This window comes from Parasteatoda tepidariorum, chromosome 8, assembly GCF_043381705.1.
Source record: "Parasteatoda tepidariorum isolate YZ-2023 chromosome 8, CAS_Ptep_4.0, whole genome shotgun sequence".
Taxonomy (NCBI): Eukaryota; Metazoa; Arthropoda; class Arachnida; order Araneae; family Theridiidae; genus Parasteatoda; species Parasteatoda tepidariorum.
The window spans coordinates 25,281,414-25,300,518 of record NC_092211.1 but is presented as its reverse complement, the minus strand read 5'-3'; the positions used below and the strand labels follow the sequence as shown (position 1 = coordinate 25,300,518).

The following is a 19,105-nucleotide window of genomic DNA, read 5'->3' as shown; positions in this document are numbered from 1 at the left end:
AATAAAAACTATACTTTTGAATCCCTGAATTTCCGGTAAACCGTTACCATATGGACGGAAAAGTTACCAAATAAATAGTTATACATTTTGGTTTCTTTAACCAGAAATCAATTATTTTTTTTAACAGTAATGTCATTATCATACAATACGGTAATTTTACCAGAATTTTTCTTCACGGTGTAGTATCACGTATTCAAGCTTAACAAATACAATAAATCGGTTCAGCTTAGCAACATATTAAGCTTACATCGAATTTGAAAGACAACACCCTCAAAAATTTCTAACAATATATACAAAAAAATTGAATTAATAATAAACTTATTGTAGGGGTAAATTTAAAAATTTATTTAATTCTGATATAATTCCGACACCTATTTCTTTTTCATAAAAAGAAAAAAAAATCTTACACCAACACCTAATTCATTTTCATTAAATTATTTTTATTTTCTAATCAAAAAAATTTTCGTAAAACAATAATTGTATATAAATTCATAAATTAGTACCTTTAAAAAAAACTATATAGAAAATATTTTAAGTTTTGGACTAAACTAATTTAAAACTATGTTTTTCAATTCACTTCAATTAATTATCCTTTCTTATGGTATAAACATAAAAAGAATAACTAACATATCGTTTTTCATTAAATACGACAATTGTTAGCTAAAAGGTGATAAATACAAAGAAAATGTTACTGCCAAACATCAGTTCAGTAGATCGAATCGCCGCATACTAGGTGCTAAATAAACCTACTTGCGCAGTTGAATATAAACGAATTTAATAGTACTGGGCAACCAAACATCTTATTAAATAGGAGAAAGCCTTACAGGAAATATCCGGCATCTAACGAGACTTGTCTAAGTGCTTTGGGTGAAATATCGCTTGTATCGATCAGAACTTAATTAAAGACATCGTAGAATTGTTTCTATCTTATAAGAAAAAACACTATGACATTGTATTTGCTACTTTTGTTACGTTTAATTTTTACCTTTATATCTATTTGTTAAAATTTAACCCAGATAGCAGGCAACCTTAGGTGAAACGTTGTATTTCAATTTTCATTCAGCTAAGTCGACAAATTTCTACCTGTATTGCTCTATGCAAGTGAAACATGGACACTAAACGCAGACACTCAGCGTACTCTTGGTGTTTTTGAAAGGAAAATCCTTAGAAATATTTTTGGCCCAGTACAGGAAAGAGGCTGTTGGCGAATCAGATACAACTTTGAATTATATAGACTTTATGGACAGCCACAGATAGTGCAGGTCATCCGAAGCAGTAGATTAAGATGGCTTGGCCATATCTAGAGAGGTCCAGAAAACAATGCAGTACGAATCGCCACCTTTAAAAATCCTTCTGGATCTCGGATCAGAGGAAGACCTCCAACTAGATGGCTGGATCACACTACTAAAGATCTCAAAGTAATAAAGATTAACAACTGGAAAAAAGTCGCCATGGATAGGAGGCGTTGGAGGCTACGCGTGGTTGAGGCAGACAAGGCCTGTAAGGGGCTGTCGTGCTGAAGAAGAAGAAGAAGATTAAGTTGACAAATTAATCATTTTTTAAATTTAGAGAAATATGACTATTCAAAGCTTAGATGCTCAAAGTTTGAATATAGGCAAGGAAAAAAATTACATAAGAATCTAATTTTTTTAGCTTTTACTGTAAATCTTGTTTTTGTCTTTTCCATTCTAGCTTTATTCAGGCTCTCAAATGCAACATTTTGCTTGCGCTGAAAACTTAATGAGCAGTTCAACTTTCACTTTTAAAGTGTTAAAGAAAGTATATATAAAAACCTGAGTAAATAAACTTTGTTACAGTAGTAGTCATAAAATCTAAAATATTAGGGGGACCGGAAAGTAATATCCTTTCAGCGCATTAAATATTCGTTAATCTTAAAAAGCGATTAATTTTTTTTCGATCCATTTTCGATCCGGCATTGAAAATTGGCTGCTAAAGAGGATGAATGCATTACTGATTAAAAATAAAATCTTGACAGCAAATATCAAATGCACCGAAACAGCATTAGTAAAAATTGAGTAATTAACTAGTAATTGAGTAAAAATTAACTAGTAAAAATTGAGAAAGTGAACTTATCGTCGGTTTGAAAACTTTTTCTACTCTTGATTCGCGAATGATGTTTCAGGTTTTCTTAGCCTTGTTTTGTAAGGGCAGATTCAATCTCGATATAAAAGGGTTGTCTTCGCAAGCTTAAAGCGAACCTCATAGAGCGTAAACTAGCATAGTTAAATTTAACATTGTTTCAAGCTTGCAAAAATTTATTTATCAACCATTTATAAACTTTGTTGGACTTCGTGATAAAGGTTGCTGCTGACATTAGAATCAACCTTACACTGATATCTGGGGAAAGAATAAAATGCATAATTAGCATAATATTTATAAAGATATAGATATAGATTTTAAGAATATCTGAGCAAAATTGAATAACAATAGGTGAAGATATTTTTGAAAAATATAGCAGCTATAAATGACGAATCTCTTTATAGTAAATTAAGATTAAAATACAAAATTATACAGAATATAATACTTCATCGTAANGCCACGCACGCGCGATGGCTCTGAAACTTTATTAATTTGCATAATATCCTATAATTGACATTTGCTGCGAATTTCATTTGATTCTGATGATTCCTTCATGGTGTTGCATTTTCTACAAACAGCAGTTTAGAATATAATACTTCATCGTAACTCGGGGAAAAAAATAGAATGAGTAATACAACGTCATATTTTTTAGATAGTATTTTTAAATAGAATTTTAAGGGCCGGAATAGCCTGGTCGGTAGGGCGCTGGGCCCATGTCCGAGAGTTCGTGGGTTCGAACCCCGCCGACCGAAGTCTCCCCGTGTAGTTGGTGACTGATGCATGTAAAAATTCTGTCGAGTCGCGAAGTCCTCCATGTTCCCGTAACAAATCAACACCTCTGGAGGTACTGGATTGGAGATCGATCGTTCTCTGATTCAGGTCAAAATTACGATTTGTGGTTGAATGAATGGATGTATGAATGGGTCCGCCTTATAAACAGGTGTGACGTATGATGTAGCAGAAGTCGTATTATTGGCCATAGATGGCGCCACTAAAAAAATAGATGGCGCCACTGAAAGAATCGCGCCCTCTGACTTAAATCTGCTCAGTTTCACCAAGCAGGCTTGCTAGTATGGCAAGTGGTATTAGAAACAACCAACCAACCAAATAGAATTTTAATATTAATTATATTTTTGAAGACAAAAAAGTGTATTCTAGTATTAGGCTCAAAACATACTACACACGTACCAAAATAAAATGTTATTAAGATATATATTGTTACATTAAATTGGTTAAAAAAAGCATTCAAATGTTTTATATGTTCCATAATTAAGAAAAGATAAGAAGAAATATTAATTAACGCGTGCTCCTCTTATTTCAGAGGTAGCTCAGCGATGCCTGATCGACACGAATTCTGCTCCCAATTCGCACAGACCACAGTACTAAAGTAAAATTTGCTTAGTGGTAAACGGATCATGAGTTAGATTATCTCATTGCCGTCGAGCTAACCATGGGAGGTTTTCCTTTCCATGTAAAGCAAATGCAGTTTACTCCCATCAAAAAGTTCTCAAAGAAGGCTAAGTTTGTGCCACTACTTAATAAAGGAGTTCCTTGTACATAGTATAATATAGGAGTCAACACAGGCATAATACACATAGTATAATATTCCTAGTTTGTAAATTATTCATTCGATTTATATTATAAAGGAACATTACGCGAACAATTTATCATGAGATAAAAAACAATGTTACAAATTCCGAAATTAAGAATTTTTTTTCCCCTCTTTTTTTTCAATGGGTGCTTCTGAGTCCTTCCAAAACAATTACCATAAAATGTAGTTACATTCTCGACCTTACTTCTAAAAGTATCGCGTGCTAATAACAAAAAAGAATTAATCGAGCAATTTCAGTGGCTAGAATTCCGTAATTAGTAAGCGTGACTAATGTTCAGGGGTTTGAGAAAGATATTTCTAAAAAAAATTCATCAGCAGTCACGATAGCGTAGTCGATTAAATTATTTGAAGAAGTCATTAAATACTGTGCGCTTTCACAAATGACTATAGAGTTACAATTGTTTTATCAGAAATTATTATTTCAAAAGTAAGATTTTTATGAAGCCACGAAAACAAAGTTTCAAATTATGATACTATAATGTAGGTCATTGATTAAATAATTATTGTAAATTACTATTCTTTCATATTTTAAATTGCCATGGATGCAATAACTGGTACAAATTATAATTAAATTATGAATACTTAATTATTACATAAATTATAATATTTTTCCTGTAAATAAAATAACATAAATTGCTTATTTTAAAATGGACTTATTATCATTTTAATTCAAAAACTCATAAATAATTCAACAAAAGAATATGGAATTCTTTGTACTAAGTAAACTAAAGCAAAATAACAACAATTAAGCACAAATGAAAGTAGTACATAAATTGACATATTATAGCAAGGGTGGCCAAGCTCCTTGATAGTCGAGCCGTTTTTCAAAATTTAAAATTTTTCGCCAGCCGCAATTAAATACGTATTTAAAATTATGAAAAAAAGGTATTAAAAAATATTTTTTTACAGAAATTATATTTATTGAAAATTTATTCTTTAAAAATTTATTGTTTAAAATTTGGTGAATAATTGGTGACAGCACTTCTCAGTAATTCTTTGAGATGCTGGTTAGCTAAGACTGATCGGTGTTTGGATTTCACGAATTTTAAAGTGGAATAAAATTATTCACATAAGTACGTTGTTCTGAATATTGAAATAATTCGACAAGCAGCCTTTTTTAATTCAAGATACTTCGATTCTGGTACAAATTTCCAAATTTTGGAACATACGAAACGATAATGATTTTTTAAAATATAATAGCACAAAAATGAAAAGGAAACTCGGATACATTTATCGAGAGCCACATATAATCCTTCAAAGAGCAGCATGTGGCTCGCGAGCCGCAGGTTGGCCACCCCTGTACTATATAGTTTCACTTCAATAACCCCGGTTAAACCACTTTATACCTTTACACGTGTTTGTCTCTTTACTTCTCAATCTTCATTTGAGGTTTAGACAATGAGGCAGATTCTTGTTAATAGGACTGATACTATAGTATGTCAATTTCTGTACTTTCATTTGTGTTTTTTTTTCACGTTCTTTTTATTTTATTTTGTTTTAGACAAATAAAAATTGCTTTCAATATTTGATTTAATTTTAAAATTTGATTGTATTGATATAAATTTGATTTTATTGATATAGAATTGATCGATTGAATATAAAAATAAAATTGAAAATATAGTATTTTCATTTCATTACGCTATAGTAGCATTATGTTAGCAATGTGTTAATTTTACGCTTGTTTTAAAGTAGGTAAGTAAGGTAAAACACAGAATTGATGAAATTTACGACACATAGAGCTTTTTAGATTACGTAAAAAAAATAATATTTGAAACAATATTTCAAAAATGTTGAAAACAAAGAAAGCTAATTAAATTAGGGAAATAATTAGTTCTAAAATGGTTCGAAAAGTAATCGGATTTCTTTATTTAAATATTTAAAATATAAATATAAAGCAAGATATTATTATTCAGAGAAATAATATAAACGAAATTATAATTTCCCAAAATTAGGTACGAATAATACTGTGAGAAAAATAAAAATAGTAAACAATTCGCAACAAGTCATTGAAAAACATTAAAAAAATTTATTTAAAAAAAAAAAATTCAGCTTTTTTTGTTCCAATCTTAGCTCGCTAATTTCACCACTAAGAGTAAAGGGGAGCCTAAACATCATATCTAAACAGCGAGAAAAAAAAACTAACTCAAAAGATTAAGTACGATTAAAATTTTTAAAATTACTTTTTTTTTAAAAAAAAAAAAATTCATTTCGAGGAATTCCAGAAACAATTCCGAACCGTATCTCAATTCATGTCTTAACAATTTCTTCGATACAATAAATACGCAGTTTTCATTCCAAGACAGAAAAAAAAAACAGCCAACACAATACTAAATCATTCTCGATTGCGAATTCCAAGTTTCTTAAAATTTCATACCCCAGATATAAGCAATAAATTTCCGAACTGAGCCCAAAAAGAAAATAAATTGCCTAATTTACTCTTCTCACTCTGTGCAACCATCTATATGTACAAGGAAAAAGACATGTTTCTACCTGTTTATTTGTATTTGCGTTCCCAAGAAAATAAAATGGACTATTTTTTATGCGATTTCATCAGCCAAAGGAAACCGTAAAAAGTCTTTACGACATCCAAGAATTTGATTTTCTAATCCATTACGGAAAAGCAGGCCGCTACCTTTCACACTCGTGGAATATTAATGACTTCAGCATGGAAATAGCTTTCGTGTACCTATGTATATCTAATACATCGCATTCAGAGAAGTAAATGTAGCTAAAATTGTTTTGCCGTGTTTGGTAATTACCATATTTATATGTATAATCTGCGAAAAATATTTAGGGTTATTTGTGCTGTCTATCAGGTCGACTGATGTCACTGGAAAGAATATTTAAATCAAAAATATATTTATTGTCTTCAATAAATTATAATCAGTTTTTCAATGAACTTAAGTTTATAGTCCTGTTTATTGAGTATATATGTTAAAGTAAAAACTCGATGTCTGGAAAAATCTTTGGTCTAACCCAGGGATGGCCAAACTACGGCCTGCGGGCCAACTGTGGCCCGCCGGCCAGGTTTTATCCGGTAAACTGTGGCCAGGTTTTATCCGGCCCGCGGATAAAATTTCAACTTGCCAATTCATGGCGAATATAAACAATATACAACCATTTTCTTTTCTACCTTCTACTTTGTTGTAAGCTATTTTTGTTATTTCTTTTTTAACAAACTACTAATGGCCTTTTATTTTCTCTATTTTTGTTCAACAAAACATTAATTGATGGAAATAGCTAGCACAGACAACTTCAATTGGTAAAATGTTGAAAGCAGAAGTTCTTAATAGAAATAGCCGTAGATTGGTGACATCTGAAGCAGTTGTTTGAGTTTTACAAAGTTTGAGTTTTACAAATCATTACCAAAAGCTAGTTTCCCAAATTTAATATTTCATGCCCAGAAAATCAGTGCTATGTTTGCTTCATCTTATATATGTGAACAAGTGTTTTCAACTATGAACCTTAGAAAAAATCATTTCAGAAGTAGACTAACAGACAAACACTTGGCCTCGTTCCTTAAAATAAATACATTTCACTTGGAACTTCAATGTAAGGAACTTTTAAAAATGAAATTGCAATTTCATTCATTGCATTGAATATTTTAATTAAAACTTGAATATATCGTTTTTTCATTTTAGACTTTTTTTCACGTTTTCTTGCCCTCGACCAAAAAGGTTTGCCCACCCCTGGTCTAACCTATAGAACATAGGTTTTACCAAAGTGGCTTGATTAAAGACCGAAGTATTATGATTCCATTTTAGCCTTTTAAAAGCATTTGCGGTAAGACAAGTCTAGGAGTTAACAAGCGACTATGGTAAATCCTAGGTTTTACGGACAAAAAAATCAGGCTTTTACCAAAGTGACTTGGCAAAGTCCGATGTACATTTTAATATAAATCCATTTCGGACTTTTATTTAGCCTTTGCGGTAAAACCCATAAGTTAGTAGGCCATTTTAGTAAATCTTAGGTTTTAACGGAAAAAACAACGATTTACCAGACTTCAGCCTTTTACATATACAATTATATAACCGGCACATTAATTATCTCAGGAGTTTCAAGAAGTAACATATACTGTAAAACTAGAACTATTGACATTTGTTGAATATAAATTAAGGGTTTAAATTTCATAACACTAGTGGAATAAAAACTTAGCAGGTGTCCAAAAAAGAGCAAAAGATTTCAAATATTGTTAAAGAAAAATTTATGGAAATATATATGTACGGTTTTCTGCGTTCAACTCTGGAAACCAGTTTTTATTCTCATCAAGTTTGAAAACTAGTACCAAAATTTATCGACAGGTGGCATTCCTAGCTAGGTTGAAATTCAAAAACAATACTTTCTGCGTCATGCCAGACCATTCCAAAAGACGCTTTTGCACAGGCAACTGTGAATTCTGTTCTTCAAACTGTATGCTCCGTTGCTGCTGCTTTATAAATGCGGGTTATTTTGAAAATATAGTTTTAAAACTTCCCTGCTACAGCATCGTTGCCTAACTTAGAATCGAATTTTGAAGCTAAGAGAAGATAGAACCTAGTATTCTGAGCAAATCCAGCTAGCCGTAGGTTTCTATCCTAATGATTACATTCGAAAAAATTTTCAGACAACAAAACAATGACTAAGCCTTTACCTCGTCAAAACGAGTAAATAAAGATTAACTCAGGGGGAAAAAAGACTGAGAGCTTTAATAGTTACCAGCAATAGTTATTTAAGTTAAATAAATTTAAAAAATTTGCTCTTCTAATAACAATTAACTAACAAGAATTAAGTATAAATTCGCTATTAATGTTACAGAGGTTGGGCATTTCAAGAAATAACTATCAACTAAAAAATAACCCGATTAACAACAATACAAATATTTTAAAACCAAACTGTTTTACAGATTCTAACAAAAAAAAACCAAAAAATAAGTGTTTTTTTATAATCATCGTGTTCAGTAACAAACATTGTTGGAATCAAATTAATTATTAAATTATTAATAACTTAAAGAAACAGTCCAGGCGCTAACAAAGAACATACTGAAATCTTTACGATAACCAAGAATTTGATTTTTTGACTCCTTGACGGACAGCAAACTGGTAATACATTAATATATAATAATTAACATAATACTTTAAAATAATAAAAAAATACCATTCGTAATTAATAAATAATTGCAACAATTGATTCTCAAACAAAGAAATAAATTAAGGTCAATTGCTACAAATCAAAATATTACATACCTTTCCTTGAGATTATAATAATTCTACACATAAAATTAAAAACTTGAAAGGATACGTAAATGTCATCTCTCCGGTACCGTGTCTTTAAATTTGTATTTATGCCCTGCTCATCAATATCACTGATGACAGTCATATCCGGCACCCCATCTACCGGCAGACAGCCACCTAGACAAAGAATTAAGTAGACAGTCACTTACATGAAAGTACATTTTTCAACAAAAAAAGTTTAAAAAAAACGACATAACTCTTTCAATTTTAAAAATCATAAACGCAATACATCAATTTTTCCTAGAAGTGAATAAACAAATATCAATCAATACAATTAAAGTGGAGAAGAATTTATATATGTTTAAATTATTGATCAAAATATATTTGAAAAATATTTCCAATAATATAATATATTGAATAATATGTAACAGTTATTGAATATTATATGCTAATTTTTTCTTCTCTTGAAGAGCTTAGCAATACCTATTAATACCTTTAAGGAGATTATCACTAACACTGACAATAAAAAAAAAATTTTTTTAAATGAGAGAATGAAATCAATAGAACCCTTTAAACTTCATGCATCGCCAAAATTATTGAATATATCTACTTTTTCTAGATGTGCATATCAATACCTTTTTATAAAGGAACTTCATCTTTAAATTTTAATTGCTTTCTTTCTCATAGAAATAATGTATAGTAATACAGTAATAGTATAATATAAAGGCAAATTTAATTAACGGCAAATACGAAAAATTTATAAACTTGCCAGCTTTAAAAAAAACTAGTTTATTGAAAATCGATTCACTAACTTTTATTTTTACTTTCTATACTTCGATGTTCTACATTGGAGTAGTCAGAAATCAATGCAGTTCATTAGAGACGCTAAAAGCAGAACGTAACATAGAAATATCCAAGAAAATATAAAAATAGATTTCATATGAAAAGTTTAAAAAAGACACGGTATTCTTATCAAGTGAAAAAACGATAGAAAATCAATATTTTGATTTCTCTTTCTAAATCTTAAAATAGAAATACTTTAAGAAAAATATTCAAAATTGTAAAAAATACTATAAAAGAAGTAAAACTTGTTATAGTTTCAACGTCTAAAAATTATTAGTGTGAAATAAAATAAATTAGGAATAAAAGTTTATTTAATTTAGATCGTAAAAATAAAATATTATTCACGGACAACATTGCCAGAGTAATAAATATAAAATTGCCACAAATAAAAACATACTTTAAGAACATAATTTTACGTTTTGAATCAACATATAGACAGAGTTTTTAATATTTTCCATGGGTTTAAATTTACAAAGCCTGTGTACAAATTTTACTTACATGATGTTGTACAACCATTTATAAGAACAAAATATGTTTTTCACTCAAAGACAGGAAGTTAATTCAAAAATTTAAGTTCTTATATTAAGAAAACGATTTTGAAATAACACTTTTATTATAGAATCGTTTGCTCAAAAAACTTTATTCTTTTTTTTTTCAATTCATACTTTTCCTTATTTAATTCTATTTCTTGCTTCAAAAAAATGCTTGTACGCGTTTTGTACTTTTTATTTAAAAATTTATTTCTCTACCATAATTTGTAAATTGTGCAAAATGTGTAAACTAAAAATTACGTATTTTTAACAAACAGTTTAATTAAAGAGAATGACTACGTATTTATAATGATTCCAAAAATAGATGGAGTTATTGAAACGTCTATTGAGAAAAGAAGAAAAAAAATTCTAGTTTTAAAAGATTTTATTCCAGATTGTGTTTAACCCCATAGTTTGTAAGTTTCGCAAAATTTGTAAGCTAAACTTCATATATTTCTTATAAATACAATAATAATATATTCGTTATAGAAATATTCATGTTAACTTAAATGTTAACTTAATTATGCTTTCACGCTTAATGAATTAAAATGAAATAAAATGAAGCTGACTACACATTGCATTTCGTTAAAAATTTGGATTTTTTTTTATTCAGTTAAATGAGAAATTTAATAGAATCTAAAATTTTTCTCATGAAATGAAATTTAATTGATTAGAATATTTTTTTTTCCAGTTTCACTTCTGAGACAAAACATTTTTCGGTAATTAGCAGAACATAATCAAATACAAGAATAATTATCTTCCTTTCTCGAAAGAGACGGAGATATACATGTGAATTAACATATGATAAACAAATTAACATTTTGGAAAAGATGAAAGCAAATTCCCATAAGACATATTAGAGAAAACATGTAGCGAATTATTTTAAAAAGCTGAGGACCTGTAAATATAAAAGCGAATTAATTTTGAGTTAACTTAAGAATTTTAACTAACATAGATGAGAAAAAAAAAAGAAAATTAAGTTAAAATTTTATACAATTTACAACAAACTAATTTTAAATCATTCATGATCTAAAATACATTATCTGTGTGGAAAATTTATTATTGTTTTAATACTACATTTTAATTAAATCAAACATAAAGTGCCTCTAGATATGTTTGATTCAATTAAAATATAGTATTAAAACAATAATAATTTTTCCACACAGATAATGTATTTTTAATTGTTTTGCACACATACAAATATTGTTCTTTTATACAAATATTGCATTTTTGTTGTATTAAAAATGTTGCATTTGCAAATTTATTTTCTCTTTAGCGATTTTTAACTTTTAATTCTTAAGACAATTCGGGACCTCAGTACTATAAAATCAGTAGTAGGAATAAAGAAAATTAAAGAGCTAAATTTCATTACACTCCACATAAATTTTATAATGCTTAATGGAAGAAAAAAAAGAAATTTGAAAAAAAAAAATTCAAATTTTTCATTTCCTGTTAGAAATTCTTATGATTATTTGAAACAATTTTTAGAAATAATTTACTTTTATAAGTTTTAGTTTTATTCAAAATCAAAAAATGAAAGGTATTAAATATACGCGGATTTATGAAGGCGCTGTTTTAATGAGAATTAAAAATCGTTTTTTTTTTCTTAAAAAAAGTAGGCAATTTTTTTCTAAATTTTAATATTTAATTTTTCCTCTAAACACTACAACTCATGAATATAATTATTTAATTCTGTTACTTTTTCAAAAAACTACAAAATTTTGAGTTTTATCAAGTTTGGACTAATTAAAAGCCTCTAAGTAAATTTTTCACGCTTGTAAATAGGAATTCATGAGCGAACTTTTGAAAAAGTTTTCAAAAATTTTCATACTTTAATCACATTAGCATAAACGTTTTAAAACAAGCTCTTAACTAAAGTTTTTGCTCAATTTTCTCTGAAAAATGGATATAATATTGAATGATGATGGCATACGAATTGGTATTCTGAACCAAAATATCGCACTAATTTGCTATAACTATTATAAGGTGTTAAATTTAATCATACTTTCGCGGTCAATGCCTAACGTCTGTATGAATGTTAAAACTGCATTTACATGATGTTCATCATTTCTTTGAAAGAAACAGTAAGTGAATGATAAATTTTTCAAACTCCATTAATGATCTTAATACAATAAGTGAATAAGTACCATCCGATAATTAAATTTCAAACATTCTATTTATTTATTTTCCAAAAACAGGAATGCACAACCTATAGCCCGAGGACAAAAATTAACCCACAAAAGCCTTTTAACTTGGCCCTTGAACTGTCTAAAATTAATAAAAATATAAAAGAAAAAAAAGTAACTGAAAGTTATAGATTATAAGTTATAAATAATAAGATAGAAAGTTAAAGTTATAGATTGTTTCAAACAATCGTAAGAATTTCTAACAAGAAATGCAAAATTTAAAAATTAAAAAAAATTAAAAAAAAAATTTTTTTTTCGCAGCCTTCCTCTGAGTATTAAAATGTGACTATTTCAGTTTCATTATAAAAGTTCTATTTATGCAATGGATTCAGAGAAAATATAATTAAAAACTATAAATTTATAAAAAAAAACTATACAATTATACTAACTTATAAATTTGTAAATAAATTAAAAGAGAAGAACAGAAACTTACGCAAGTAGGTAAAATTTATAAATAAATCATTTAAAAATTCTAGCGACAGTTAACACAGTAATCTGATACTGTTCTGAATTATAGTACAAGTTATGAAAGCAAATTTAATTTATCTATTTCGTAGTGTACTGATGTTTACATAAACTTACCATAATTTGATAAAATAAGTGCAATTGTTTGAATTTATTCACATTAATTATTTTTGTTACCTGTACGAGAACAGAAGATCAATTTTAGACATAACTTATTCACATTACTTTCAAACAGAATCTAAGTATTTCTCGTATTTTTATAATTACAGCACACTGTTAGAAATTTCTCGGAAAAAAAATGGTCAAATAACAATTTATTTAATTTTTATTTCACCGTATTCAAAAACAAAACAGTCAAATACCCATTAATACGATGGTAATCAAACTGTTAACAATGAGAAAAACCGTTTATTACCTGCTTTCACTTTATAGCAACCGTTAAGCAACCAATTTTATCACACCAACTAAACCCACCTAATGAAGCCACTTAGCTCCTTGCAATTGCGTACACATTACAGCCAAACGGGCAACACTGAGACTCAACAATTTGAGTCTCAGTGTTGACACCGCAATATTTCTTCAATTCTTTTCAACGCATGAGCATTTTCTAGTTCTCCCCAATTTGTGTCCAGCACTCTCCAATGCTCATTACCTAACGGAAAACCTTGCTCCTATGTTCAGTTTAATTTCTTTTTTTAGGTTTTGAAATCATGTTAGTTGTAAATGGTTAAAAAAACCGAATAGTTTTCTATTCGTAGTTTTATAATCACACTAGTTTTAAACTGTTTCAAAACCGTAAAGGTTAAAATATGTTCTTTACCATAAATTTTACGGCTAATCGGATGGACAGACTGCTGACCAGTTATTTAACCATAATTTTAGACTAAAAATTCTTACAGTGTATAAATGTTAATTTTGGTTCCGACTCTATATTTTGGTAGTTTTTGTGGCCCACAACCCAAAAATAGTTGCTCTTCCCAGTTCAAAAAGGTAAGAGCAAATTTTTAGGGAAATAAAAACATCTATAAAAGTCTTCCAAAACTAACGAATGGTTATAATATTTTCCTCGGCATCAAAACAAACATTGAAATAAAAAGTAGAATTAGTAGAAATCACGAACTCTAGTGTAGTTTGAACGAACAGAAATATGGATACAATGCGTGACAAAGATGGGCTACATTTTATTTTCAGTCCATAAAAAAGCGAACGCAGCCAGTGCAAGTGATCAATGGAATTTATGGGCATTCTTTTTCACCTTTTCGTGGACGAAAGCCAATTTCTAAAATCTAATATTCATAAAAGCCCAATTTTCGTTGGTCGTAAACAACGAACATCTCAGCTCTACTTTATTGATATCTTTTGTGTCCATATTCCATGGAGGAAAGATGGCGTTTTTCGAACATTTTTGTGAAAGCTTTTTACTCCCATGGGAGGGGATGTAAAAATTTCGAACGAGGCTTTTTACAGAAAAGAGCATCGTTATCAATAAAATTGAATTCGCTTATTAAATGACTTTAAAGTTTTATTTCTACCTTGTTAACACAAAGTTTAAATGTTTATAGAAAAAACAGGTAGGCGAAAAAATTAATCATCTAACTAGAATAATTACTCAACAAAATGGTTTTATTGCTGGTATTTTTAATAAATTTAATCGTAAAATTAAATTTGTTCCAAATTTAAACTGCTTTTTGAACGTTTAATAAATAATTATAATGCAAGAATATTATAAATTTTTTATAAGTATAACTTATTTTTAATACTACTAAAAAAATTTATTGATTTTAAAATAAAATTCTTAATATACATCAAAATGTCGAAGAATAAAAACGACCGTTTCGGTAAATTTTTAAGTTCAAATGTCACTTTATTTATATCCATATAATATAAAATATCGTCACGCCCTTTAAAGCAGATTAAATTTTGAAATGTCGTGCCATTAACAGCTACATTAGTAGACGTTGACATTTTATGCTATAATTTAAAACGTCATACCATTTAAAAGGCTCTTAAAATTCGAAATTCTGAGATATTTTTTAGTTAAATTACAAACGATGTTAAAACGAAAAAATGAAGAAAATTAAATTAATTGATATAAAAAGCCTTAAACCCACGTCATGCTATTTGAATTTCAACTGCCTTATTTTGATAGAACGAGTAAATTACCCTCGTTTTAAGAGTACGATGGATGCATAAAAGAATAGAATAGAATAGAGGAGGAATAGCCTACACCTAAAAGTAAAATACCTGGAAGTTTTTTTTTCATTGCAATTGCATATCTTTGTTTCTTGCAAATATTAATTAAAAATCTAGATTAGAATTTATGTAACTGTATAGGACTTTTGATACTATCTATAGGTACAAAGCACATGTATAGCAATAATATTAGTTAAAACTCAAATCAATAGGTAAAAAAAATATATATATAAACTGTAATTTGTGTGATAAACGCTGTTTAGCAAAACATTTAGCATTTAGAAATTCTAAACAAAATATTTTTTTAAAAGAGTTAAATACGAGAGAAAGTTTATCCCAATGCTTGATCCAGTAGTTGCCTTGTTTTCTGAGTTGGGTTAAAAATTACATAGCTACGGAATTGAACATCGATAATCGCAAACTCAAAATTGTTTCAGCTGTTTAACGCAGGTAATAAAATAATATATAATACTGAGACACAAGAGATTTAGTAACTCAGAGGACAGAATGCTCTCCTCCCAATGAGGTGATCTAGATTCGAATCCCGGCGTTGACTTATCGTACAACTGCTGCCTTAAGCTCGCCCCGACCACAATGATAAAATAGTTATTTTATAGAATTTTTTGTTAAAATAACAGAGTTTGTTGAAATAATAGTACTTATTTGCTTTAAAAGAAAATAGACGTTTGTTAAAATAATACTTATTTGCTTTAAAAGAAAACAGGCGTTTGTTTTTAAATTAGAGTACCAGCCATAATGCTGACATAGATATTTTATAGAACTTTTATTAAAATAATAGATTTTGTTTGTTGAAATAAGAGTATTTATCAGCTTTAAAAAAAAGCAGGCGTTTGTTTTTAAATAACAGTGTTTTTCTGTTAAATAAACGGTTTAATACTGGCACACCAGCTGACAGTTTCTTTCCGTAAATTTAACATTTTTTTCTCAGCGTATAATGAATGAAGAATCTAGATAGACTTCAAAAGCGAAATCCGTAGTATTCTGATTAATTGTCAACCAAGAATGTTGAATACTTGAGTGTATAAAAACAATATCAAAGAATAAACACACACACACGACAGAACAAAATAAATGATAATTGAACGAAAGAGAAACTAATTTCCCCTTTGGGTCATGTAGTGAAGACGATTTTTCATCCAAAAATCAATAAGTTGTCTTCGTCCTGCTTCCGATCATCTCACAGCTTTCAAGGAAAGAATTTTTAAGAGAAAAGTGGTAGGGAAAGAACGAAATCGCCAGATCGTAATTTCGATGCACAGGGTGGTCGTCCATCCTTTGATAAATGAAGAAAATGGCGATAAAAAGTAACTATAGATGGATTTTTTTTTTTTTTTTTTTNATGTGTTTTTTTTTTTTTTTTTGGTAGCCAAAGAGCAGCAACAAAAGAATAAGAAGTCAATGGCAAAGCACATCACGAAACTTGTAAAGTCAAGCAACATGGAGGTGGTTAGAGATAGGAAAGATATACGGCTAGACATTTTTCCACTCCAAATATTCGACGCTGTTCGAAGAGGTAGATAACGAAGGGTGGAAGTGCTGACTAGGCGTGATTTGGAAGAGAGAACGAAATTTATATTTTTGTGGGGAAAGTGTCTATAAAGAGTAGCAGATCTTGTAGATTTATATTTCTTAGAGAGAAATATTTTTTGGGAAAGTAGTAAATTTCTATGGATGAGGTAAGTGGTAAGTTTTTTCTCATTTATTCGCAGTTAAAGCTATAAATTTTTAATAAAAAATTGTACAAACACTCTGATTTTTATTTTTAAAAAAAAATACATGAAAATTTTATACAGTTTATAAAATTCATAGGTATTTTTATTGTGCAATCAATACAGTTCAGAGGTTATATTTCTCAGAAGTTTAAATTACATAGTGATAAATTTCGATACTTACTGTGTGCTACTAGATTATTAAGATTTAAAATAGTTCTGACTTTTATAAGGAAAAAAAAATACGTGAAAAATTTATACAGTTAATAAAATTCATAGGTATTTCTATTGTGCAATCAATGCAGTTCAGAGGTTATATTTCTCAGAAGTTTAAATTACATAGTGATAAATTTTGATATTTATTTTGTACTACTAGATTATTAAGATTTAAAATTATTGTCATGGCCAAATTTGCAAATTTGAATGAAACTTAAACTGCAGGTACCATAATAAATCAGTTAGGTGGCTTATTCTCTAATCAGGCAACAAAAAGAATTCAGGATTAAGTTGCTTCAGGATGACGTCACACAACTAAAATTTTAACAAATCCTCCAAAATTTACGTTTCTGATTTCTGACACAATTTATGAATGAGAAATCTTAACATTGGGCTATTGGCGACCTATGTGATTAGTAGAAGGAAAAAATGGTATACAGAAAACTTCGACGCAAATTCGACTGGCTGGCTATGCATCGAATCTATCTCATATACAAATTGCGCACATACGTATCAACAATATGAATGAATGCAATGTTATAAATTGTGTGAAAAGTTAATAAAATATAACATGTAAACTAAGGTTCACAAATGAACTCAGTTGACCTCGAAATTGCACCAGACAATTTAATAAACTGAGCAATTCCAATATCAACAACAACAACAAAAAAATCAATGAAGGGTAGGAAGGACATTTATTAGCGAACATAAAAATAAGATAGTTTTCTGCAACAATATGCAGTACCCAAAATCTGTTTGTGACTCAAACGATGGCTGGCGAAACTTACTAATAAACCATGGAACTCAAATTAAATTCGAAGAATTTTTTCACCATCATACTCAAAAGTTAGAAATCACTTGTTGGATGGAATCGCAGGAGATTCGCTTGGGCCTCTGACGTCGATGACACTACACAGAAAATAACATTTTTTAGCGAACATGAAGACAGAATTTTCTGAACCTATCTGCTGTATCCGACATATTTGAAATCAAAGAATTGATTTTTTTTCCATACTTGGAAGATGCAAATCGCATGATGACTGGAATATCACAGTTGATTCACATTTGCCTTAGTCTAAGAAGTTGACCGTAATATTACAGGACAGGAAAACTTTATAAACTGAGCAGTTCAAATATAGATTAAATAGATAATTTCAAAGAAAGAAAAATTCTTTACACTTATAAAATAAGAGAATTTTCTGGGATAGCGTACCATAACTAAAATCTATTTGCAACTCCAAGGATGATACACCAACCTTCAACTTAAACTGAATTTGAATTCACTAACAATACTTAAATAAAAAACACAGATTGGAAATATAAGTAGCAGCATAAAATTAAAAGAGAAAATTTTTAAACCATTGCGAGTAATAACAAATTGAGGAAAAAGTGTGTAGCTCTACAATAGCCAAGATGAGCTGAGTTACCAAGAGAGACCAAGACTGAGTTACCTCTACAGTAGCCAAGAGAGAACATGTTTCTTAGAAGAAAAAAAGAAAAAACTTGAAAATATTAAAAAATTAGATGAAACAGTTTTTAAATCAAGAAAATCGGAGCGATTTTAAAATGCATCAAAACTGGGCGATAAATCAATTCATCATCAGATATCGACATTTTCTAAACATCACAGTAACGATATTTAAGAAATATCACACAATATTTCTTGAATTCCATGTCTTAACAGGGGTCTGTTTAGAAGAAATTTGGGTCCGTTAACGGACCTTTCACAAAATATCTTTTCATAAAAACGGACCCTTCACAAAATGATTTTTCTTTTAATCGGACCCTTCACAAATTTATTTATCTTCATTATTGTTTCGTTAATCGAATAAACCATTCTCGGGGCAGAAAACAAGAAAGATGGATGTAAACGAATATTGTTTTGTCTTCGGCAGACGCTTCTTCCATTATTCGTCCGAAATTAATATTCTGCGTTCAGCAGTATAGGCTAAATACCAAATATTTGTATGTTGCATCTCTAATTTAGAAGCAGCAATTGTTGTTTATTTTTTAAAATTTA

General features: G+C 29.1%; 1 protein-coding gene across 1 annotated transcript in view; it reads right to left on the bottom strand.

Moving 5' to 3' along the window:
* Positions 1-19,105, bottom strand: part of LOC107455061 (Myosin 81F) — a 191,188-nt gene that overhangs the window by 108,754 nt on the left and 63,329 nt on the right. Inside the window, exon 2 of the mRNA XM_071183863.1 lies at positions 8,990-9,099. Within this exon, the coding sequence (XP_071039964.1) occupies positions 8,990-9,099 (110 nt within the window). The remainder of the gene's footprint in view (positions 1-8,989; positions 9,100-19,105) is intronic.